The sequence below is a fragment of the Schistocerca cancellata genome, chromosome 8 (assembly GCF_023864275.1).
Source record: "Schistocerca cancellata isolate TAMUIC-IGC-003103 chromosome 8, iqSchCanc2.1, whole genome shotgun sequence".
Taxonomy (NCBI): Eukaryota; Metazoa; Arthropoda; class Insecta; order Orthoptera; family Acrididae; genus Schistocerca; species Schistocerca cancellata.
The window spans coordinates 441854579-441881839 of NC_064633.1; the positions used below are offsets into that span (position 1 = coordinate 441854579).

The 27261-nt window shown below is 38.0% G+C and overlaps 1 protein-coding gene across 7 annotated transcripts in view; it reads left to right on the top strand.

Moving 5' to 3' along the window:
• LOC126095753 (myosin heavy chain, clone 203-like) overlaps nucleotides 1-27261 on the top strand; it is a 224484-nt gene that overhangs the window by 127431 nt on the left and 69792 nt on the right. For all 7 annotated transcript variants that reach the window (XM_049910526.1, XM_049910529.1, XM_049910530.1 and 4 more), the window contains 2 exons: nucleotides 8131-8369; nucleotides 16879-17065. In XM_049910526.1, coding sequence (XP_049766483.1) covers nucleotides 8131-8369; nucleotides 16879-17065 — 426 coding nt within the window. The remainder of the gene's footprint in view (nucleotides 1-8130; nucleotides 8370-16878; nucleotides 17066-27261) is intronic.

A 27261-nucleotide genomic window follows, 5' to 3' on the forward strand; every position in this document is an offset into this window, starting at 1 on the left:
ACCTGATCAAGGAGAGTGACACTAGTTTTAGTTACATATGTTGGAGAGTTAACAGTAAGACCAAGATTGTAGGATTTTATAATATTTAAAAATGTTTCCCTGTGAGAGCTATGGCTCAGAAAGTCAGTATTAAAATCACCACATAGTACCACTGTTTTCCCAGTTGTCTTAAGTTTGCCTAAAGCAACGTCCAATTTTTTGAAAAAACAAACACTTATGTTGCTAACAGGAGATCTATACACACATAAAATAATAGTGTTTTCAGACATTAACTCAACAGCTGAGATTTCAAAGTCCTTTTCACAATCAAGTTTGCGAACAGATGTTATACTCTTATAATCTACATCTCTGCCGAAACTCTTTGCTTTTACAAATGTCTGCTTGTATTTGTGTATGTGCGGTTGGATATGGGTGTGTGTGTGAGTGTATACCTGTCCTTTTTTCCCCCTAAGTAAGTCTTTCCGCTCCCGGAATTGGAATGACTCCTTACCCTCTCCCTTAAAACCCACATCCTATCATCTTTCCCTCTCCTACCCTCTTTCCTGATGAAGCAACTATTGGTTGCGAAAGCTAGAATTTTGTGTGTATGTTTGTGTTTGTTTCTGTGTCTATCGACCTGCCAGCGCTTTTGTTTGGTAAGTCACATCATCTTTGTTTTTAGACATAATCTACATTTTCTTTTACATATATACAAGTTCCCCCATGTTTTGATTCCATTCTACAAAAGCAGTTTGCAAGGTTAAAATGTAATATTTTTAAGTACTGAAAATACTCATTTTGTAACCAATGCTCACAAAAACATAACACTGAAACATCTTTCCATTCACTATTGAGGAGTATATTTATTTCATCAACTTTGTTTGTTAATGACTGTACATTCTGGTGTACAATCTTCAGTCTATATTTGCAATTTAATTCTGCATCACATTTTTTTGTGATACAGGCTACTTCCCTAAAAAATGTCTTTCACCCTTTTTATAAGACATTGCATCTTTCTTTATGACCCATTTGTCCAAAGTACTTTGGATTTATATTATGCTTATTGTGATTCCAATTTGCTAGACGACAGATTTCTTCAACCAAAAATTGTTTCCCACTGTGATTTAAATGAAGGCCATGGCTGGTGTGCATGGACGTGTCTAACGTGCTTACATTTATTAAGTTCACATACAGAAACTTTTTGCATACAGTATCTATCTCTTTGTTTACTCTTTCTATTAATTTATTTACATATGACCAAGGAGGAAGGTCATATTACAGAATTCTCATACACTACTAGAAATGATTGTCATTGGTTTCACTTAACTACAGCTTTACAGAACTGTAGCACAATGTTCCATGTTTCCTGAGGGCATGCAGCTTTACTGTATGATTAAATGATGATGGCGTCCTCTTGGGTAAAATATTCCGGAGGTAAAATAGTCCCCCATTCGGATCTCCGGGCGGGGACTACTCAAGAGGATGTCGTTATCAGGAGAAAGAAAACTGGCGTTCTACGGATCGGAGCGTGGAATGTCAGATCCCTTAATCAGGCAGGTAGGTTAGAAAATTTAAAACGGGAAATGGATAGGTTAAAGTTAGATATAGTGGGAATTAGTGAAGTTCGGTGGCAGGAGGAACAAGACTACTGGTCAGGTGACTACAGGGTTATAAACACAAAGTCAAATAGGGGTAATGCAGGAGTAGGTTTAATAATGAATAGGAAAATAGGAATGCGGGTAAGCTACTACAAACAGCATAGTGAACGCATTATTGTGGCCAAGATAGATACGAAGCCCACACCTACTACAGTAGTACAAGTTTATATGCCAACTAGCTCTGCAGATGACGAAGAAATTGAAGAAATGTATGATGAAATAAAAGAAATTATTCAGATAGTGAAGGGAGACGAAAATTTAATAGACATGGGTGACTGGAATTCGAGTGTAGGAAAAGGGAGAGACGGAAACGTAGTAGGTGAATATGGATTGGGGCTAAGAAATGAAAGAGGAAGCCGCCTGGTAGAGTTTTGCACAGAGCACAACTTAATCATAGCTAACACTTGGTTTAAGAATCATGATAGAAGGTTGTATACATGGAAGAACCCTGGAGATACTAAAAGGTATCAGATAGATTATATAATGGTAAGACAGAGATTTAGGAACCAGGTTTTAAATTGTAAGACATTTCCAGGGGCAGATGTGGACTCTGACCACAATCTATTGGTTATGACCTGTAGATTAAAACTGAAGAAACTGCAAAAAGGTGGGAATTTAAGGAGATGGGACCTGGATAAACTGACTAAACCAGAGGTTGTACAGAGTTTCAGGGAGAGCATAAGGGAACAATTGACAGGAATGGGGGAAAGAAATACAGTAGAAGAGGAATGGGTAGCTTTGACGGATGAAGTAGTGAAGGCAGCAGAGGATCAAGTAGGTAAAAAGACGAGGGCTAGTAGAAATCCTTGGGTAACAGAAGAAATATTGAATTTAATTGATGAAAGGAGAAAATATAAAAATGCAGTAAATGAAGGAGGCAAAAAGGAATACAAACTTCTCCAAAATGAGATCGACAGGAAGTGCAAAATGGCTAAGCAGGGATGGCTAGAGGACAAATGTAAGGATGTAGAGGCGTATCTCACTAGGGGTAAGATAGATACTGCCTACAGGAAAATTAAAGAAACGTTTGGAGATAAGAGAACCACTTGTATGAACATCAAGAGCTCAGATGGAAACCCAGTTCTAAGCAAAGAAGGGAAAGCAGAAAGGTGGAAGGAGTATATAGAGGGTCTATACAAGGGCGATGTACTTGAGGACAATATTACGGAAATGGAAGAGGATGTAGATGAAGATGAAATGGGAGATGCGATACTGCGTGAAGCGTTTGACAGAGCACTGAAAGATCTGAGTCGAAACAAGGCCCCCGGAGTAGACAACATTCCATTGGAACTACTGACGGCCTTGGGAGAGCCAGTCCTGACAAAACTCTACCATCTGGTGAGCAAGATGTATGAAACAGGTGAAATACCCTCAGACTTCAAGAAGAATATAATAATTCCAATCCCAAAGAAAGCAGGTGTTGACAGATGTGAAAATTACCGAACAATCAGTTTAATAAGCCACAGCTGCAAAATACTAACACGAATTCTTTACAGACGAATGGAGAAACTAGTAGAAGCCGACCTCGGGGAAGATCAGTTTGGATTCCGTAGAAATACTGGAACACGTGAGGCAATACTGACCTTACAACTGATCTTAGAAGAAAGACTAAGGAAAGGCAAACCTACGTTTCTAGCATTTGTAGACTTAGAGAAAGCTTTTGACAATGTTGACTGGAATACTCTCTTTCAAATTCTAAAGGTGGCAGGGGTAAAATACAGGGAGCGAAAGGCTATTTACAATTTGTACAGAAACCAGATGGCAGTGATAAGAGTCGAGGGACATGAAAGTGAAGCAGCGGTTGGGAAGGGAGTAAGACAGGGTTGTACCCTCTCCCTGATGTTATTCAATCTGTATATTGAGCAAGCAGTTAAGGAAACAAAAGAAAAATTCGGAGTAGGTATTAAAGTCCATGGAGAAGAAATAAAAATGTTGAGGTTCGCCAATGACACTGTAATTCTGTCAGAGACAGCAAAGGACTTGGAAGAGCAGTTGAATGGAATGGATGGTATCTTGAAGGGAGGATATAAGATGGACATCAACAAAAGCAAAACGAGGGTAATGGAATGTAGTCGAATTAAGTTGGGTGATGCTGAGGGAATTAGATTAGGAAATGAGACACTTAAATTAGTAAAGGAGTTTTGCTATTTGGAGAGCAAAATAACTGATGATGGTCGAAGTAGAGAAGATATAAAATGTAGACTGGCAATGGCAAGGAAAGTGTTTCTGAAGAAGAGAAATTTATTAACATCGAGTATAGATTTAAGTGTCAGGAAGTCATTTCTGAAAGTATTTGTATGGAGTGTAGCCATGTATGGAAGTGAAACATGGACGGTAAATAGTTTGGACAAGAAGAGAATAGAAGCTTTCGAAATGTGGTGCTACAGACGAATGCTGAAGATTAGATGGGTAGATCACATAACTAATGAGGAAGTATTGAATAGGATTGGGGAGAAGAGAAGTTTGTGGCACAACTTGACCAGAAGAAGGGATCGGTTGGTAGGACATGTTCTGAGGCATCAAGGGATCACCAATTTAGTATTGGAGGGCAGCGTGGAGGGTAAAAATCGTAGGGGGAGACCAAGAGATGAATACACTAAGCAGATTCTGAAGGATGTAGGTTGCAGTAGGTACTGGGAGATGAAGAAGCTTGCACAGGATAGAGTAGCATGGAGAGCTGCATCAAACCAGTCTCAGGACTGAAGACCACAACAACAACAACAGCACAATGTCGTGGATGATGACAGTAAGAAATACTATGGCTGTAGCTGTCACTACATATCTTATGTTTGTTTGGTAATCACACTGTTCATGAGAAATTACACCATTTCCTTTAGTGCAGCTGCATGGATGTGGACCTTTAGAAGACCAGTGCTGAAACCAAACCCCAATCTTTTTTCTGTTGATCCACCCTTACTGAAGTGATACGGGGTAGTCCTGATTTATGGAGACTATTCAGTTTTATGGGCAGTTCGTTGGACTTGTCCCCAGAGAACATGGCCATGTTATACAGTGTATGCATGTGTTTCAATTAAAGCAAAGACTTTGTGCAAAATTGTTAGTCATTTGAAAGGTAAGCCACATTTTCTGAAATGTTGATATGCATGTTTATATCTAGCCCATAGACTACAGTAAGTGTAATGTTGTCAGTTTTGTATGAAAGCTTTGATTTTGCTAGGGTTTCAGGAAAATCCATCTTATAAATCTTACTGTGAATTGTGTGTTACAATTTTTAAATGATTTTTGACTTTTTCAGGAGCATAAGTATTATGCAAAAGACGAGACTCAGAATGGCCCATGGGTAGTTCTGATTTGCCCTCGGACATGACTGCAAAAATGTCTTTAAGAATTTGAAACAATAATTTCAACAAATGAAGCTCTATTTTATTACATTGTATATTTGATTATAACATAGTTTATGCACACTCTAAGAAGGGTTGGTGAGGAAGCCGTTGAGAGTAGCTGGGTTGATTGAAATTGAATGCCAGTTATCAGTACTGGTAATTATAAAATGCAATTCATTTATTGTAAGGATATAAAATGCACAATGGACTAACACTGAATGATGTGTGATTCTAATTACATGCAAAACAAACAGCTCCCAGTTTTTCTCTCATAATTAATTTATGTTTCTTTCCCTATCAGTGCTACCAGTAATCCCACCATTTACAGAATCATTTATGTACTGTACAAAAACTACCAAACTGCAGTTTTGGTAGCGTGCAACTCCAGCTGCAGCTAGTAAAGTACACCAGTGGCAAAAAAACCAATCAATACCGTCACTGCGTGATAGCAATGAAAATGTTACCAATGATGGTGTCACTAAAGCGGAGTTACTAAGTACAGTTTTTCGTAATTCCTTCACAGAAGAAGACAAAGTAAATATTCCAGAATTTGAAACTAGAACAGCTATTAGCATGAGTGACATAAAAGTAGATTTCTTAAGTGTTGTGAAATAACTCAAATCACTTAAGAAAGGCGAGTCTTTTGGTCCAGATGGTATACCAGTCAGGTTCCTTTCAGAGTATGCAGACACAATAGTGTCTTTCTTAGTAATCATATATAACCACTCACTTGAAGAAAGGTCTGTTCCTAAAGACTGGAAAGTAGCACAAGTCACACCAATATTCAAGAAAGGAAATAGGAGTAACCCATTGAATTACAGACCCATATCACTGACCTCAATTTGCTGTAGGATTTTGGAGCATACACTGTACTCGAACATTATGAATCACCTTGAAGAAAATGACTTATTGATACATAACCAACACGGATTCAGAAAATATTGTTCTTGTGCAACGGAGCTAGCTCTTTATTCCCATGAAGTAATGAGTGCTGTCGACAAGGGATCTCAGATCGATTCCATATTCCTAGATTTCCAGAAGGCTTTTGATACCGTTCCTCACAAGTGACTATTAATCAAATTGCATGCATATGGAGTATCGTCTCAGTTGTGTGACTGGATTTGTGATTTCCTCTCAGAGAAGTCACAGTTCATAGTGATAGATGGTAAATAATCAAGCAGAACAGAAGTGATATCTGCCGTTCTGCAAGGTAGTGTCATAGGCCCTCTGCTGTTCCTGATTTACATAAATGATCTAGATGATAATCTGAGCAGCCCCCTTAGATTGTTTGCAGATGACGCTGTAATTTACCGTCTAGTAAAATCATCAGATGATCAATTCCAATTACAAAATGATCTAGAGAGAATTTCTATATGGTGTGAAAAGTGGCAATTGGCACTAAACAAAGAAATTGCGAGGTCATCCACATGGGTACTAAAAGAAATCTGATAAATTTTGGGTATACGATAAATCGCACAATTCGACTAAATACCTAGGAGTTACAATTATGAGCAACATAAATTGGAAAGACCACATTGATAATATTATGAGGAAGGTGAAACAAAGACTGCACTTCATTGGTGGAACACTTAGAATATGCAACAAACTCACTAAAGAGACAGTCTACATTACACTTGTCTGTCCTCTGCTGGAATATTGCTAGGCGGTAAGGGATTCTTACAGGTAGGACTGATGGAGGACATCGAAAAAGTGCAAAGAAGGGCAGCTTGTTTCGTGATATCATGCAATAGGGGTGATAGTGTCTCTGATATGATACGCGAGTTGGGGTGGCAGTCACTGAAACAAAGGTGATTTTCTTTGTGGGGAGATATATTTACGAAATTTCAATCACCAACTTTCTCTTCTGAATGTGAAAATATTTGGTGACACCCACCTACATAGGGAGAAATGATCATCATAATAAAACAAGAGAAATCAGAGCTCAAACGGAAAGATTTAGGTGTGCCTTTTTCCCACACACCATTCGAGAGTGGAATGGTAGAGAAGTACTATGAAAATGGTTCAGTGAACTCTCTGCCAGGCACTTAAGTGTGAATTGCAGAGTAACCATTTAGATGTAGATATAATAGAGGGAAACATTCCACGTGGGAAAAATATATTTAAAAAGAAAGATGATGAGACTTACCAAACAAAAGCGCTGGCAGGACGATAGACACACAAACAAACACAAACATACACACAAAATTCTAGCTTTCACAACCAACGGTTGCCTCGTCAGGAAAGAGGGAAGGAGAGGGAAAGACAAAAGGATATGGGTTTTAAGGGAGAGGGTAAGGAGTCATTCCAATCCCGGGAGCGGAAAGACTTACCTTAGGGGGAAAAAAGGACAGGTATACACTCGCACACACACACATATCCATCCGCATATACACAGACACAAGCAGACATTTGTAAAGGCAAAGGCTCCCGGGATTGGAATGACTCCTTACCCTCTCCCTTAAAACCCATATCCTTTTGTCTTTCCCTCTCCTTCCCTCTTTCCTGACGAAGCAACCGTTGGTTGCGAAAGCTAGAATTTTGTGTGTATGTTTGTGTTTGTTTGTGTGTCTATCGACCTGCCAGCGCTTTTGTTTGGTAAGTCTCATCATCTTTCTTTTTAAATACATTTAGATGTAGATGTAGATGTAGTGGTTACTTTCCTTCATTTTTATTATTTGTTTCCTGCTATAATTTCTGTTGTCATATTATTCTTTTCTGGCTTGGATTTCATCCATGTGAGCAACCAGTGTTGCTCAACCTTTATTGCTGTCTTGCTGTTCTTGATTAGGAATCCTTTGCCAGTTCTTTGTTTTTTCTTATTTCAATTTCTTTTCTCCTGTCCCCCATTACTAGATTACATTTGAAAGCTGGGGCAATTTTCTCAGCTGTTACACATGTCTAATGCCCCAGCCATCAAGTAGCTGTTGGTCATTATTTGCTTTTTATTGTTTTTGTTTGTAGTGAATATTGATGTATGTAGGACAAGGAAGTTGTTGCACTGTAGTTTATAGTCTACATCATGTTTAAGACATTCTGTGGAAGTGATTTAAACTGAGTGCTTATGTTTATTTTAAATTGGCATTTTGTATCAGCAAATAACAGAAAAAGATATTTTATCAATAAATGTTTTGTGTTTTTGGTCCTAACAGGAGGTTACAGATGACTTGTCAACATCAACAGACAATCTGTCTCAAATACAGGCTGCACACCATGAGAAGAATGAACTTCTGAGTAAAACATTGTCAGAAATTAAAGACTTAAATCAAAAGATGAAAAATGAAACATCTTGTCTAGATGTCTTAAGACAACAACTTCAAGAAGAATCATCATCAAGAAAAGTTCTTGAAGAGGAGGTAATGAAATGCAACACATTACTTGAAGAGAAAACGTAAGTGAAAATAACAGTTATTATTACTACATGAAATTGCAGGAAAGCTTCTGTAACAATAGAAACTTCTAAGTACTCAAATTTTAAATTCACATAACATTAATTGCTTAAAATCTGTTGATCTTCAATTTCATTGTGATTCAGCGTCCTTCTGTAATAGTGTAGTGTCCTAGAGTAGGGATTATAGGCTTTTCATTTCTACATAAATACTGCAACCTATATTCATTTGAACCTACTTTTAGTAGTCAAGGCTTGGTCTTCACTTACAATCCCCCCCCCCCCCCCCCCCTTCCCCACACACATACTTTCTGCCATTATTAAATAGATAATTGTCTTATGCCTCAAGATGTGCCCCATCAACTGATCACTTGTTTTAGTCTTTTCCCTAATTCAGTTCAATACCTTTGCATTCATTCATTCTGACCACCCGTTCTTCAGCATTCAGCTCTAGCAACTGGTTTTGAAAACTTCTAGTCGCTTGTCAGAACAGCCAATAATTCACATTTCATTTCTGTTATGAGGCTAGCACTCTGGACAAACACATTTAGAAAGGACTCCCCAATATTTAAATTTATATTTGGTTTTAACAAATTTATCTTGTTTGGGAAAACTTTTCTTGGTATTACCAGTCTGCATTTCAGATGTACTTTACTTTGGCCACCATTACTTGTTTTATAGTGATAATAACAAAACTCATCTATTACTTTAAGTGTCTCATATTCTAATCTAATTCCTTCAGCACCTCCTGATTTAATTTGACTATGTTATATTATCTTTGTTTTGCAGTTGTTGATGTTCATTTTACAATCTCTTTTGAATTTTCTATCTATTCTGTTCAACTGTTCTTCCAAGTCTGTTGCCATGTCTGACAGAATTACACTGTCATTACCAAATTTCAAAGTTTTAGTTGCCTTTCCAAATTTCTCCTTGGTTTACCATACAATACAGATGTTCAAAGCCAGTGTTTACACCCTTGGTGGTTTTTTTGGTGGGTGTTAGGTTGTGGTCCAAGGCATATTTTTCTGCCTAACAATTTGTCTACCAGTGCTAAAAACATCAACAGTTGCTATAAAGACTCAGAAAGCAGTACAGGCTTGAACAAACTCAGCCAGCTGAACTGTTTATACACATCCACACAACCCTTGCAACATGACATCATCAGATCACTGCCTTAGATTGCAGAGTTCACACCAATGTTTGTTATGAAGTTCATAAGGGGAGGAGTTGGCACTGTTTGTTTTATTTATTACTAAGACCCACAACTTCTGTAATTTCAGTTCTTTTTCTTTTCTGATGAAGTAATAAAAACCCCTTTGATTTTTCTGGAAACCTTATTTGGGTCCTACAATTTGGTATCAGTAGTTCACTTTCCGACATGAGTGGATGAAGACAGTAGGACCTTAATTGTTCTCTTTGATGAAGCACAAAGCAAGAAAATAACTATTTCCCCAGTGTCAAGTACTCTCTCTGATGATGATTCACAGTTAGGACAAATAACATAGTGCCATACATTCTAGATACTCCTTAGTGGAAAGCAGTTAGAATAATTAATGACTCCAGGACAAATGCTTTTAAGAATAGTTTACAGAAGGCTACATGGCATGTAATTTATAATGAGCTAAATGGTAACATAAAATTTAATCTATTCTATGAGAAATTCATATCATTATTTGAAAATAGCTTTCTGCATAAGCTAATCAGAAAGGACATTAAACAGCCAAGTAAAAAAGCATGGATGCACCACACCCAAATGATAGGCAAAGATATACCAACTGGCAATACTCTCCCCTTCTACTCCCCCACACCCCTCCTCCAGCTTCCAGGATATTACACAATAATACTATGGTATCAGAGCTTTGGGCTTATCAGGGGTACTTTTCTTCACCTGAGAAAGATGAGAAGCGTGTGTCTTCCCTCACTGGCATCAAATAACAATAATTTGACGGGACATACCAGTTCAATGACCTGAAATGTTTTTGATATCTTATCAGCTTTACTTACTCCAGTGAAGTTTTTTATCATGGCCAAATCCTCTACCTTATATGGGTTTGGCAGCTGTCCTTGATTGTATCTTTTAGTTTCAACCACATGCACTTACTGGATGTTCCATTTGGTGTTCTTCCATTGTGCAAATAACTGCCTACCTGATATCTCTTCTGGCAACACATCATCTAATGACCACAGCTTGCACAATGGAGCTGCCACCTGGAATTTGAACTTAATTCCATGGGAATATTCCATTACACCTCATTCTTAGTCTTAGTGTCAGTCAAGACATGTACCACATACACAGGATTAGGATAATAAGGTGTAGTAGTAATATGCTTGATCCCCATACCCAGACAGAAATTTTTGAAAGTATGAGACATAAACGATGATGCATTATTAGTCACCAGTATATTGATTGGACCAAACACAAAAAATGTCCTTTCAAGCCACTGATAACTGCACGAGTTCACCTCTTTGATTGGGATAAACCAGATAAATTTTGATAATGCCTTAGCACAAACTAAGATATACTTATTCTCTTCCTTTGTTCTCAGGAGAGGTCTGGCAAAGTTGATGAACATCTTTTGGAATATCTTGTCCACCGGCCTAGATGCAAGATGGCCCCCATTTCGTATTCTGAGCCAGCATTCTCTCCGCATAAATCTGACAGGCTGTAATACAGTTTCTTATTTCAAATCCATATTTTTCCAGACAATTTTTTCCCAGATTTTACTACAAGTTTTACGTACCATCAGGTAACCCCCCCCCCCCTCCCCACCTGTCCCCCAGGCAACTCATGTAAATATTTAAACGTGTATGGAACCAGAGCTAGAGGGACTACTATTCTAGGCTATTTATTACTGTGAGCATAACAGTATTACACTCCCTTTTTCATAATGTGTGGTTTCTCTGTTCTTAACCTTATTTATAATTTTCACCAATTTGGGATCTTGTGTGTGATATTTCTCAATATTCTTAAATAACTGTGGCATACCATTTAAAATTAAATTAACTAACTGCAACTGCTCTTTGGTATTCTGGGAATCAAACATTCTTCTTAAGGTATCCATAATAATTTAGTCATTTCCTCTTATATTTTACTACATCAAAGTAAAATGCAAGAGTCTGTACTGCCCATTGTGCTATATGCCCTGTTTTAAGGGGTTTGGCCAGTACCTAACTAAACACCTGGTTGTCTGTCTTCAGTTTATAGCTGGTGTGTTCTAGATAGTATTTGAACTTCTTTAATCCATACAATACTGCCAGAGATTCAGTTTCATAAACAGAATATGTTGTTTTCCATTTCATTCAGCATCCATGATGCGTAAGCTATGGGTTGCCTTCGCTCAGCACTTTCTTGGAGCAAAACAGCTCCCACACTCAGCATGAATGTGTCAGTCTGAAAAATAAATTGGTCATTAAAATCTGGTAATGCCAAAACTGGAGGTGTACTCAGAGCTTACTTGATGCTTTCAAATGCTTGTTGTGGTTCCCCCCACTTAAATTCACAAGCCTTGCACCTTAGACTGTTTGGTGGCGCAGCCTTTCAGGTGAAGTTGTCAATAAAATTTCAAAATGTTTTTCATGTTGATGAAGAAAGCATTACCATTTATGTTAGTGGGTATTGGGAATTCTAGTATGGGTTGCACTTACTGGGGAACAGTAGTCATGCCATCAGCTGACACAATGTGCCCCAAGAATTGCATGCTACTGCATGACAGCTTTAATTTCTTGACATTCACAGTTAATTTGGCTCTCCTCAACCTTGTAAAAACTTCATTCAAATACTGTCCATGTTACTCAGAGATAGCAGTGTAAATGACAAGATTGTCTAGGTAATGGTACAGATATTTAAATTTTATGTCTCCAAAAATTTGATCCAGTAATTAGATATAACTGCTGCCCCTGTGGCTAGCCCAAATGGTACAGATTGGTATTCATGGATATTTAAATTGGTAGAAAATGTTGTTATCAGCTTAGATTCAGTAGCCAACACAGTCTGGTTATGTGCTTGGTTAAGATCTAATGTGTAAATTGTGGCTCCCTTAAACTACACAAAATTGGAATGTATATCTGGCAGAGGTACTAATCTAATTATAACCTTTTTATTCAGTTCATGGTAGTCCACCACAGGTCAATATTGTCCATCAGCCATAAGTGCTAGAAATATAGGGACTACATATGGTGGCTTAGATGGCCTAACTACATTCTTTTCCAGCATCCAAGCAATACCTTGTTTAAGTATTTGCATCCAGGGAGGTAGTAACTGATGTGCTTTCTTCACTGGTGCATTGTCTGTTAACTCGATCTTGTACTCTACCAATCCATCTTCCCCAACTTGGTAGTTATAGTACTTCTGAAAAACTCAGTACACAGGTATTCAATTTCCTTAGTTTGCAGATGACTCAATAAATCTCCGGGTCCCCTAACTTCACCTTTACACACATTTAAGTTTTGTGATCTCATTAACTCTAGATGCATCCCTTTTTGCTGGCAAAATAATAAATTCCTGATTTGGTTAAATTTGGGGGGAAAAAATTAATCCTATCGAAAGGCAAAGATGTACCAGCTGGCACAAAATTGCATCACTTACTACTTACGTTTTGTACAAAAATCTGATTTCAGAGTATCTGAAACCACTGAAAGAAACACAATCTTGTTCTTCATAGAACACTTCTCATAATTACCTATAAGAATACCTAATCAAGAAATGCAATAGTGTAAAGAACCAGTAGTAGTGTAACCCACTCATTTTTATGATATTTCAGTGCCTGTGTCATTCAGAAGTATGAAGCAACCTTCCTTCAGACAGGTCTGATCATCCTGGACAACCAATAACACAGAAAAACCAACTAATAAAATTTTGAGCTCATTTAGTCCTTTCTGCTTTTTTTCCCAATGTGGATTTCTCACAAATAATTTGGAATGAGCCATAGTTTGATGTATTTCTGTTGTCTTCTAGCCACTGGTTTCTGTCTTGTCTTTCATTTGCAGCTTTGCTTTACATAGCTTTTTGTTGTGTGACACTGATAACACCTCTGAATGTGGTTTTCTGCTGATTCTGTTGAAGAGGCTCTACTGATTGCCTTGTGTAAAATCAAGGTGAGATATTTTTTTATAAAATAGAAAGAAACGTTCCACATGGGAAAAATATATTAAAAACAAAGATTCCATGACTTACTGAACGGGAAAGCACTGGTAGATAGGCACAATAAAAAACACACAATAAAAAACACACAAACACACACACAAAATTTCAAGCTTTCGCAACTAACGGTTGCTCCGTCAAGGAAGAGGGAAGGAGAGGGAAAGATGAAAGGATGTGGGTTTTAAGGGAGAGGGTAAGGAGTCATTCCAATCCCGGGAGCAGAAAGACTTACCTTAGGGGGAAAAAAGGACAGGTATACACTTGCGCACACACACATATCCTGTGTGTGTGTTTGTGTGTTTTTATTGTGCCTATCTACCAGTGCTTTCCTGTTTGGTAAGTCATGGAATCTTTGTTTTTAATATATGAGATTTTTTTTTATTTATGAGAAGTACCCATAGTAAAAGAAATTTTTCTGTCAGTCCAGTCCATCCCATTCATACGTTTCCAATTACTGTATTTCTGCACACAGTACTTTGTCCATTACTTTAACACTATTTACAGTCTGTTGTTACAGAGTTAACATTGCTTGATGAACAAGCCACTAGTATGTTGTTCTGTCTGCATACCAGCTTATGGCTATGGAAATCAAGCAATGATACACGATATGTTCTGTCTAGTGTGCAGCATGGTACCATCAGGTGTGGTATAATATTTCTGTCACCATACTGGAAAAAGCTGACCTTTGTAACCCATCTTGAACATTTGAGTGGTGAAAGGATTGAATTCAGTCACAGACATCAATGAAGTATATGGGATTCACTTTTTGATCATGCATGTAAATGAAAATGTAAATTGGAGATACAATGTCATTGACATACTGAAGCACACTAGTTCAACCACATTTTCAGTACAAATGATTCCACTTGCAGATGACATAAATGTTACAGTTAACCCTTTTAGGGAAATTACAGTATCAGAAAGGTTTTAAAAATGTTTCTCAAATAATTACTAAACAGTTCTCTGCAGACAGAATCTCCACTGATTTTGAACAGAGGAATAGCCTAGGATATTCAGTTCTGTACGCTGAAAATAAAACTTGTGCCAGACAATGATTTGAATCTGGATTGCCAGCTTTTCACAACCCAAGTGAGGTGGCTCAGTGGTTTAGTCACTGGACTCATATTCAGGAGGACAGCAGTTCAAATCCCTGCTCTTCCATTCAGATTTAGTTTTCTGTAATTTGCCTAATTCTTTAAGGGAAATGCTGGGATGAAACGTCATGACCAACTCCTTCCCTAAGTTGATCTTGAACTGTGCCTCAAAAATCCTTGCTGTTGTTAGAACATTACATTATAATTTTCCTTCCTTTACTTATCATGAGCTGTTACCTTAGTGAGTATGCTATTGCCCAATTCAGTTTTTTTATTTTCACTTATTTTCTCCCATGTGTTGTGTGAAAAAAGCATCTCTGGGGGAATAGAATTTGTGGAGGACCATGGCTTACTCTGAAATAGGGATATAGATCAGTTGAATTACATTAACTGATGTAACAGTGACATAAAATGACATCAAACACCAGACAGATGTGAAATCTGCACTGCAATGAATAGCAAGAGACTGTCAGTAAAATTGTAAATTGATTGAATGGATCTATCATTCTTTAACTTATCTTTGTCAGGAAGCATTTGAAATTCAACATTTTAGGTGTGTGTGGCTCAGAATATGGATCCAGAGGTCTTGGGTTCAATACTTGATTAGTCCTAGGATTTTTATCTGTCACTTATCACTTTTTTCTCATTTGTCAGAATTTCATGGTAGTTCAGAGTCTGCATTAAATAGTAGGTCCTCCTGTAACTGGCTGCGTAAGTCAGTTCCAAGGTCGAAGGAAGCAGAGGTCACACCACTTCCAATGGCCAAGCCTATTAAAGGTCTGTTGTCTTCAAACCAAATTTCAGTTTGGTGACAGCTTTAGCTTATCTTGTTTTACTGTCATCTAAACTTCTTAGAAGGTTGAGAGAAGTCTTCCAATTGATGTTCGATATAGTTTTGCTAAATTAGTTATTGAAGGCAAAATGTGTCTCACATTTAGTAACCAAACATGTTTCTGCTTGTTTGAAATTATATGGTTTGCTTTTATTCATTTTGCAGCAGATGTAAATTCTTGAGAAGCTTCATAATATTTCATTATTTTCTTTTGCGTATGTGTAGAACCTGCTAAATGATTTGAATTAAACTTATTCTACATCTTATTGTCAGCATTAAGCTCTTGTCCAGTTTACTGAAGATATAAACAAAATGGCTACAGCATCACAGACTGAGAGGAAATTATTATGGCTGCTGGGAGGAGGAGAGGGTTGGGCAGAGTGAGGTGGGAATAGGGAAGTTTTGACAGGTAGACAGGAGAGGTGGAGACAGACACCAGTGGTGATGATTAAATTATAACGGGTTATAGTAATAATCACAATACATGCTGTGGAGCATTATGGGATGACAAACAAAGAAAGAGAGGGGGGGATATATCTTCTCTCTCTCTCTCTCTCTCTCTCTCTCTCTCTCTCTCTCTCTCTCTCTCTCTCTCTCTCTCTGTGTGTGTGTGTGTGTGTGTGTGTGTGTGTGTGCTGTCTTATTCTGATGAAAGCCTTTTTGGCTGAAAGCTTACTTGTTTGATAGTCTTTTAGTTATGCCTATCTGCGACTCAGCATCTCTGCTGTGTGGTGAGTAGTAAACTTCCCTTTTCATAATATTGTCATTATTCCATCCTGGATTTTCCATTGTTTGATCTTGTCAATGGAAACATTATTGCTTAGTATAAGATGTTGATGTATGTAACGTGGAGGAAAATACATTGTATGTTAAGTCATAAATGGTGCAGAAAGTTTATTCACAAAATTCAGTGTAGAAGAAATAATATTTTTGGATTTTAAACTAATTATTACAGCCTTGGTGAAGAAGTGCAGATGATCAATGTGGGACATACATAGTTAAACTACTGTTATTTAAATTAACCACATATTCAAAACAGCAACTACATCACACCACGATATCTTTGTACGTGATCAGTAATTGATGTTGACTATTTGGCAACCTTACAATACTGACAGTTTGTGGTGATACAATGTACAGGTCATTAAAAATATGTTGTTTCATTTGTCTGGATTCATTTCATTGATATTTAGGCCACTAAAAATGAATTAGTCTTTGTGTAATATGCTTGTTGGTTACTGTAAATTTTCGTCCATAAGGAAGGTCCATTGCCAGTACTAAGGCTCTGTTATTGCTTGATTATAAAGAAAAAGAATATTTGCTTAAAATATCTCTTGGAAATGTGGATGAAGAAAACTGAAAACAAATATTTTTCCTTTCATGTTGAATTTTATTGTTTATTTCAAGAAGCAGTTTCAATGCCTCTAAATAATGTATTTCAATCAGGAAGGAACTGGAATTACTGAGAGGAAATGATGAAGCTGAAATACTTAAACTAAATGAGTTACTCTGTAATAAAGACATGGTCCTGAACCATTTATCTGTACAGCTGGAAGAATGTAAAGAAAATTATAATAATTTAGATCAACAGAAGCAGCAGTATTTGAAACAATTAGAAGATATACAAAAAGAGGTAATAAAACATTTTTGCAGAACCATGGATTATGGGATTATATTTTCAGTTCTGATTTGTTATATATGTTAAAAAATTTCACAAATATTGCCCTCAGAAAACCCATAATTATTTAGTTGCAAGAAGTTCTTAGCATTATTTTAACAAAAATCTTGATACTTAGCATAAAGAGACACATTAAGTACAGACAGGCACAATTAAAAGATGCACATAAGTTTTTGGCCACAGCCTTCATCAGAAAAAGAGATATGCATGTCATTCATTCACACAAGCAAGCAAACTTCACACACACATACTGTCAACTTTGGCAGCTCAGGACAGAATACCATTCTGGTCTGAGCTGCTGGAGTTGATGGTCATGTGCGTGTGGTGTGGTTGCTTGTGTGAAAGAATTATGTGTGTTTCTTTTTTCCTGGTGAAGGCTATGGCTGAAATCTTATGTGTAAGTGCCTTTTAATAGGGCCTGTTGCAACTTAATGTGTATCTTTACAGTAAACAGCAATCTGTCTCTTCCTACATTGTTGACATTCCTACCTGGAATTTATATTGTTTGAAGATACATTCTGTGTTTTTCCTGTACTATTGTGCAGCTGTAGCCAGTGGCTGTTGCCCTCTGCTGTAGTGCAACAAGAGTGAGTGGCTGTTGTGAATGGAGCAGGTAGAAGAGATATAATGAGGTTTAAGAGCAACAGATATGTAGCTCATACCTTTACAGGAAGGGACATTTGCCCACATTATCACACATATGCTGGCACCAGTGTGTGTGTGTGTGCGTGTGTGTGTGTGGGGGGGGGGGGGGGGGGCAGCACGCTTGTGTGTGCATGTATGACTGAGGTAGCATAACCTTATAAAATTATCTAAAATCAGGGCTCTTAATTGTATTGTGAGAATATAATTCACTGAAATGAATGGAAAAGGTGACTATCCTGTTCGTACATGAGTAATTTTGCTCCATTTCATTGTATTGTGTTAATTATAATCTACTAAAGTGACTTTTTTATTTTATTTTATTTTTTATCTGATCTCAATGTTGTGATTTGATATCCAGATAAATTTGATTCACTATTAGCAGTTTCAAATGTCAGACAAAAGCAGCATGAGATAATCATTGCCCTAGTGGCAACACATTAGGAGGTTAAAAGCATTGCTTGGTACCATAATCAAATGTGACTGTGTTTGACTATGGAAGTGAGCAAGACTGTTAATCCCCTTAATGTGTTGGCACTAGGGCAACAATTATCTGATGATGTTCACATCTGACAAATCGAACCCTTAATAGTGAAACAATTTGTGCACAACATGTGGCTCTTTTATTAGGATATTAATTACAATGGTCACTGTGTTCCTAGTAAATGATGCTTGGGTTCACTAATTTATAATTTGAGTTTTCACGTATTTTTCCAAAAGTATTCTAGCCAAATTCTGGTTGGTGTCTACTCCTAGGCTATCAGTAACAGCTAGCCTCTCCTTTCCTGTTATTAAGAGTTATGAAACAAAGTAAAATCTTATACTGTATTTTTTATATTATTATTGTTTCTGTTTTAATTGTTACCTTCATTTTGGTATATCATGACTTAACATTCTATTAGGCTGATTGTTTTCCTTTTAATAACTTTTAGATTTGTTATGGTATGTCCTATGATCATATCTCATTAAGACACAAATCCAAATAAATAAAAAAAAAATTATAAAATTTGTTGTGATAGCAAGATTTTTAAGTATCAGTATTCTCAGGTAATGTTTTAAGCACTGCTACTCAGTTTTTAAGTCCAAACATTTGTCATTATTTCATATTTTTTCAATTTTTTTCATTGAATTTTGTTACAGGTCTGTAGCTGATAATATTTAAGGAAATATCTCTTCCACAGTTGAATTTATTTACTTATAGCCTTCTTTTTTTTCTCAATCAGTCTGTGTTTGATAGTGAGTAGACTGGGTTGTCCTTGAGTGCAACGCATCAGTCGGAGTATATATATAATAGTGGGAAACATTCCACGTGGGAAAAATATATTTAAAAAGAAAGATGATGAGACTTACCAAAAAAAAGCGCTGGCAGGTCGATAGACACACAAACAAACACAGACATACACACAAAATCTAGCTTTCGCAACCAACGGTTGCCTCGTCAGGAAAGAGGGAAGGAGAAGGAAAGACAAAAGGATATGGGTTTTAAGGGAGAGGGTAAGGAGTCCTTAGGGGGAAAAAGGACAGGTATACACTCACACACACACACGTATCCATCCGCATATACACAGACACAAGCAGACATTTGTAAAGGCAAAGAGTTTGGGCAGAGATGTCAGTCGAGGCAGAAATGCAGAGGCAAAGATGTTGTTGAATGACAGGTGAGGTATGAGTGGCGGCAACTTGAAATTAGCAGAGATTGAGGCCTGGTGGATAACGGGAAGAGAGGATATATTGAAGAGCAAGTTCCCATCTCCGGAGTGGATAGGTTGGTGTTGGTGGGAAGTATCCAGATAACCCGGACGGTGTAACACTGCGCCAAGATGTGCTGGCCGTGCACCAAGGCATGTTTAGCCACAGGGTGATCCTCATTACCAACAAACACTGTCTGCCTGTGTCCATTCATGCGAATGGACAGTTTGTTGCTGGTAATTCCCACATAGAATGCATCACAGTGTAGGCAGGTCAGTTGGTAGATCACGTGGGTGCTTTCACACGTGGCTCCGCCTTTGATTGTGTACACCTTCCGGGTTACAGGACTGGAGTAGGTGGTGGTGGGAGGGTGCATGGGACAGGTTTTACACCGGGGGCGGTTACAAGGGTAGGAGCCAGAGGGTAGGGAAGGTGGTTTGGGTGGGGATTTCATAGGGATGAACTAAGAGGTTATGAAGGTTAGGTGGACGGCGGAAAGACACTCTTGGTGGAGTGGGGAGGATTTCATGAAGGATGGATCTCATTTCAGGGCAGGATTTGAGGAAGTCGTATCCCTGCTGGAGAGCCACATTCATAATCTGATCCAGTCCCAGAAAGTATCCTGTCACAAGTGGGGCACTTTTGTGGTTCTTCTGTGGGAGGTTCTGGGTTTGAGAGGATGAGGAAGTGGCTCTGGTTATTTGCTTCTGTACCAGGTCGGGAGGGTAGTTGCGGGATGCGAAAGCTGTTTTCAGGTTGTTGGTGTAATGGTTCAGGGATTCCGGACTGGAGCAGATTCGTTTGCCACAAAGACAGAAACAAATAACCAGAGCCACTTCCTCATCCTCTCAAACCCAGAACCTCCCACAGAAGAACCACAAAAGTGCCCCACTTGTGACAGGCCAAAAGTGCCCCACTTGTGACAGGATACTTTCCGGGACTGGATCAGATTATGAATGTGGCTCTCCAGCAGGGATACGACTTCCTCAAATCCTGCCCTGAAATGAGATCCATCCTTCATGAAATCCTCCCCACTCCACCAAGAGTGTCTTTCCGCCGTCCACCTAACCTTCGTAACCTCTTAGTTCATCCCTATGAAATCCCCAAACCACCTTCCCTACCCTCTGGCTCCTACCCTTGTAACCGCCCCCGGTGTAAAACCTGTCCCATGCACCCTCCCACCACCACCTACTCCAGTCCTGTAACCCGGAAGGTGTACACAATCAAAGGCAGAGCCACGTGTGAAAGCACCCACGCGATCTACCAACTGACCTGCCTACACTGTGATGCATTCTATGTGGGAATTACCAGCAACAAACTGTCCATTCGCATGAATGGACACAGGCAGACAGCGTTTGTTGGTAATGAGGATCACCCTGTGGCTAAACATGCCTTGGTGCACGGCCAGCACATCTTGGCGCAGTGTTACACCGTCTGGGTTATCTGGATACTTCCCACCAACACCAACCTATCCGAACTCCGGAGATGGGAACTTGCTCTTCAATATATCCTCTCTTCCCGTTATCCACCAGGCCTCAATCTCCGCTAATTTCAAGTTGCCGCCACTCATACCTCACCTGTCATTCAACAACATCTTTGCCTCTGCACTTCTGCCTCGACTGACATCTCTGCCCAAACTCTTTGCCTTTACAAATGTCTGCTTGTGTCTGTGTATATGCGGATGGATATGTGTGTGTGTGTGAGTGTATACCTGTCCTTTTTTCCCCCTAAGGTAAGTCTTTCCGCTCCGGGATTGGAATGACTCCTTACCCTCTCCCTTAAAACCCAAATCCTTTCGTCTTTCCCTCTCCTTCCCTCTTTCCTGATGAGGCAACCGTTGGTTGCGAAAGCTTGAATTTTGTGTGTATGTTTGTGTTCGTTTGTGTGTCTGTCGACCTGCCAGCACTTTCATTTGGTAAGTCACATCATCTTTGTTTTTAGGTATATTTTTCCTACGTGGAATGTTTTCTTCTAGGATACATTCCATGTGGGAAAAATATATCTAAAAACAAAGATGCTGTAACTTACCAAATGAAAGCATTGGTATGTTGATAGGAGACAATAAAAAACACTCAAACACATACACAAATTTCAGACTTTCACAACCCAAGGTTGCTTCATCAGGAAAGAGGGAAGGAGAGGGAAAGACGAAAGGATGTGGGTTTTAAGGGAGAGGGTAAGGAGTCATTCCAATCCCGGGAGTGGAAAGACTTACCTTAGGGGGAAAAAAGGACAGGTATACACTCGCACACACACACATATCCATCCGCACATATACAGACACACTGCCTGTGTCTATATATATGCATTGATATTTCAGATTACAATCATCTCAGATAGAAAGGGAAAAAGTATGCATTCCAACCCTACCTACAGAAATGAATATTTCTATTACAATATGGTTAGGAAATGTTCTAGAAACCATTTCAGTGAGGGACAATGTGATACTGTATTTAACAGATTTTTTCATACTGTGACATTAATATTGCACAATCTTAATGGAGCTGATCTGGAGCTGATCTTAAATAATAAGGTCTTTATAGGTTTCATACACACCACCACGATGCACTAGTTAGTATCTGTGACTTCTATTCCAACATCTCCAGGTATACTTGAAGTTGCTGCTCCCAAGAATGAATAAAATCATGTTCTGTGGTACAAGGAATTGCCATCAATGTGCAAGGGACTTGTACAAAAGTGGATGGAGGATCTAATTCAAAATCGGGATTGGAAATTGCCTTTGTAAGGTTTGCGTCTGAAAAGGTATTGGAAACCACTATATTAAAGACTGAAGGAAATGTTCCCAGAACATGCAGTCTTTTAAATTTTACTCACAGTCACCATTTTTCTTCTTCTGTACAAACTTATGGTTGTATCAACATTGCAATTCCTTGGTGAGGGGTGCTTGGGTATGGGACAGCATGAGAAAGATTAACAGTAATGCCATTTTTGAAAAGTCAATGTTAGAAGGCTTAGTATTATTGACAAAATAGAAACTTTAAAGAGAGAGATAGATAGCTGAAGTTAAACTTTGTAAGGAATGGTAAAGTAAAAAGAAAGAGGAAAAAGACTTTTGCAGAGATAACTGTTGACTAACAGTAATATTGAAAAATGGTGCAACTGGTGCTCAGGTGACTACTGAGCAGTAATAGCACTAAGAAAAAAACGGGGGAAAGGAATGAGAGACATAAAAGGCTTCTGTAGTAGATTCAGCTGATTGTAACAAATGACTTCTTCCAAAATCACAAGAGAAAGAAGTGTGATATTCCTTGGAAGGACTGGCATACATGATGATAAGAAAGAGTTATTTTTATAGGGCAACCACAACTGTGCATGTCCATTTTTATAAAATGAAGAAAACTGCACAGTTGTTGAACCAGTATGATTTTAATGTTTAAGACTGGTGTAATTCCAACTTTTGGCACACACTTTAATGATGGAAACAATATTTTACAATTATGGGTTAGCAGTAATTCAAAAATGAAAATGTAACAGCAAACTGATGAATGGACGCTACTCTCATAAAGCGAGGAAAAAAACGAAGTGCGTCTTCCACGCTATACTATCTGTGGAATTAAAATTCCGTGTTCCAATTTATAAAATAGGGAATCTAAGAAGACACCAAAATAAAAAAAAATCCGTTTGTAAAGCACTATCTGCAAAATTACAAAATACATAAGAAATGTAAAATAGAGAAAAAGGATAATGCAATATGCAAAAGAAACTTTTTTTGTTTTGGTAACTTCTTTGGTTCCAGATTGGAATATGGAACTTCTGTTGTTCCATAGATGATGCAGGGTGGAATGAAACGTCAGTTGTTTTTTTATGCTTTATGTGTATAATGTCTCATCATCAGTTTGCTGTTACATTTTCATTTTTAAATTGCTCCTTATCCATTACTGTAACACATTGTTTCCTCATTGCAGATGATGAAATTACATTATTCTGAAAATGGTTTTAAACAATAAAATAGTATTGATTAAACAACTGTCATTTTGTGGAAATGATGATAAGAGTTTAAATGACTAGACAAAGGTGTTTGTTGGAGGGAGAAAGGGGAAGGTTATTTGTCACTTAGCTCCCTCCTGAAATGTGAAGCATGGAATTCATTGCAGAATTCTCATGCATTTCTTTTCTAGGAATTATTATCTGTGATTCAGTTAACTCTTCCTCACCAGTGAACTTCAGTAGAAGTCGGGAGGGACTGTGCTGCTCAGCCGGTGAACTGCTGCAGAAGTCAAGAGCAACCTGTGCCTCTCAGCTGATGGACTGGTGAAGCAGCTCCACCTCTCTTGACATTTCTTCGCTTCACTATGCTCATCTTCTCCTTGATCTATGCACCATCTAGTAGCTCTCTTGGAAGACTGTAGTTAGCAATAGAATAATCAGAAGGCAGTTGCATTCAGTTTGAAAGCACAGTTTTGGCTTCTTTTGCACTACTGATTTCCCACTTTGTTTCAATTCTGTACTGATATGTTGAGCTCTTCATTTAGTTTCTACCAGGACTAATATGTAGACAAATGATATACTGTGGAGGAAGCTCTTTCCCTCATACTGGGTTGTGATTTTGAAGATAAAAGTGAATTGTCATTTGAATCTGATGATGAAGATAAATGTAAAAACCCTTTTGTCCCTACTTCTACATTAGGTACATTTGCTACTCCAGCTGTTCCATCAACATCTAAAGCATCTCCAGACTTGGTCTTGTCTATGGAAGATGAAAATGAATCTACAGACAGTGATATAAGATGAAGATGCACCAGAACTAACAAGGAAAAAAAATAATAATGAAGAAAAATGAAAGCTTGAACCAGAAGAAATATACTTTTGACACAGCTATTTCTGGACTGAAAGATGTTGTAAATAGCATGCTAAGTTTCTTTCAGTTGTCCTTTAGCACAGGTATCATAAACATTTTGTGTGAGGAAACTAAAGATACCTTTCTAAAATAGTGGCTGGTCATGTTCCGAAGAAGGGCCAGAGAGTATGGAATGACATGAATGTAAATGATATTTACATCTTTATTGCTACAATCTTTATTGTTACAGGAGTAAGAAAATTGAGCCTGTCATAATATTGGTCTGAGAACCTGGTTATTCATACACCATTTTTTCTAAACCACTACCTAGAGACCAATTTCATAATATCTTGAGGTTTTTACATTTTGCCAATAATGAAATGTCTCACAGTAATGACTATTTATACAAGCTACAGCTCGTAATTGACAAAATTAAAAAAAAATATAAGGAAAATTTCTGTCCTTATGAAAAGTTATGCATAAATGAAAGCCTTCTATTATTCAAAGGCAGACTAAAAATCAAGCTGTATACACCTGCTGAACAAAGTTGTTTTGCAATAAAGATTTTCGTTATTCATGATGTGCACACAAATCATATTTTAGATTTCATTGTCTATTGTAGTTCACATACAGATATTCATAAATATGATTTCAGCTTCTTAGATGATGTTGTAGCTTCATAGGTTGAGCCATAGTTATAAAAGAGCAATACCCTGTACTGTGACACCTGGTACACAAGCCCCACCTTGTTTTGTTGATTGTATGACCGGGCAACCAATGCTTGTGTACGGTCAGGGACACAAGAAAATATATGCCTAACATGGCTGAAATATAAAGAAAGGCGAGTTTACTTTTGGTTGTGGATAGTGATTACTGTTGGCGCTGAAACAATGTGACAAAAGACATGTATGGATGCTTTTGACGGTCTACTCTGCAGAAATGAAATGTGAATCGTCAAACAGGGCCAAAGAATTTGGAACCTGTAATAGTACTGGACTACAATAAATCAATGCGATCTGTAGATACAAGTTACTTGGTAATAAAGACAGTGGAAAGCAGCAGAAAATTGACTAAATGGTACCATAAGTTGTTTATTCACATTGTGGACATGTCACTTTTTAACTCTTATTGCCAATACAAGAAATGGCTCTAAGCACTCTGGGACTTAACATCTGAGGTCATCAGTCACCTAGACTTAAAACTGCTTAAACCTAACTAGCTTAAGGACATCACACACATCCGTGCTCGAGGCAGGATTCGAACCTGCGACTGTAGCAGAGGCGAGGTTCTGGACTGAAGTGCCTAGAAGTGCTTGGCCACAACAGCCAGCTCAATACAAGAAATTTGTTAGGAATACTATCTACACCAACTTTCAGATAGGAGTCATCCAGGAAATCCTTGAAAAATGTAAAGTAGAGAAAAGAAGATCTGGCAGAGGAAAGAGATCTGAACTTCCCTCAAGACTGACAGCAGGACCTTATCTGTTTGATGAGTGGAGCAGCTACAGAACTTGTGTTATCTGTAAGGAGCAGTAGAGGAGGAAGAAGATGAATATGTGATGTAAGGAATGCAATACAAGACTGTGTGCCTTTCCCTGCTTCACGATTTACCATATACAAAAGGATTTTTGAAGTGTAACTGACATGATATAATGTAGTGAAATGTAATGTAAACCAAATGCAAATAAACATTACTGTACATGTGAAAACAGAAATAACGTTAAATATACATTTTAAATAATAAAGCGCCCACCTCACCAGTGCTGTGTCGAAAACTACGGATCTGCTAGAAGGTACAAAAAAATTACATGAATTATCTGAAAGATCCAGAACAACCTTTTTATTCAAAATAAAGATAAAAAACATTTGAATATATGCATTAATGTTTTCCTGAGTAAGTATATAATATAAAGTCATATCACTATGATTAAACTGCGAGTGTGAAAGCAGGGACAGAGAAGTACAAGGGCGACTGCAAAAAGTACAGTGTGTACATCCAGGCAGGACTGGCTCACATCCAGAGGACACAACTTGACTCTCACTATGCTGGCTTGAAAGGGCTAAAACACAGAATTGCCTATTTTGTCATTGCCAAGTAAGTGAGACTGGAAATACTGTGGTCATCACAAAATCTACTTAATTTAGGCCTGTTTGCTTGTCATACTATTTGAGGTAAATTATTCCATTTTCCTTTGGAAAGGTGGTAGTTTTAGGACTATCCTACAATGAATACATGAATATCTTTGCAGAAATGTGCCACAAGTCTCTAGAACTTTTCTTTGTCACTACATTGTACACATCCATACCAAGCTCCATCAATATCTGGCATGTGGAGCTGATTGCCAGTTACCTCGTCATCTCTCTCATTCCTTCCTAGCGCAACATGACATGGTTATAGTGTAAGAGACAGATATCAGTCATCAGTTCTCTGAAGGCCCCACCATCTTCCCCTCCCTCCTAGCATAACTTAATCAGCACAGTAGTGTACCTTTCGCCTATGTAAATCCTGGATCTGTGGCAGCTTTCTGAGGCTACACAGTTTTAGATGGCAGAGACATTGAAGAAACACCAAAACACACTGGCATTTTATACAGTAGAATTGTTTATTTATGCTTCATCTATGTACGTAAATGCATCAGCTGGAAATAGGACATGCCAGTTCCTGAGATAGAAATGAAATTTGTGAATTTTTTCATCCCAGGGTTTGACACCTCTCAAATTTGATATGCTGGCAACAGCTCCCAGTTTGCATAGATAGAATTACAAAGTTCTGCGATGCAATGACATGAACTGCACAACAGAATGTCAAACTGGGACCAGAAGGGCTGTCCTGGTTCAATCATAGGCTGTTGAAGATTGATTTATTGCCCAATTTTATTGTGTAAAGTGTAAAGTCATTTATCATGTGCTTCTAGCCAAATGTTGGGCCTGGTTTATATTTAACACTTCCTACTGAGGACTTTGAACTTTAATTATGCTACTCAAATTTAAAAAGTACAATACACAGAAAGATTGATACATCT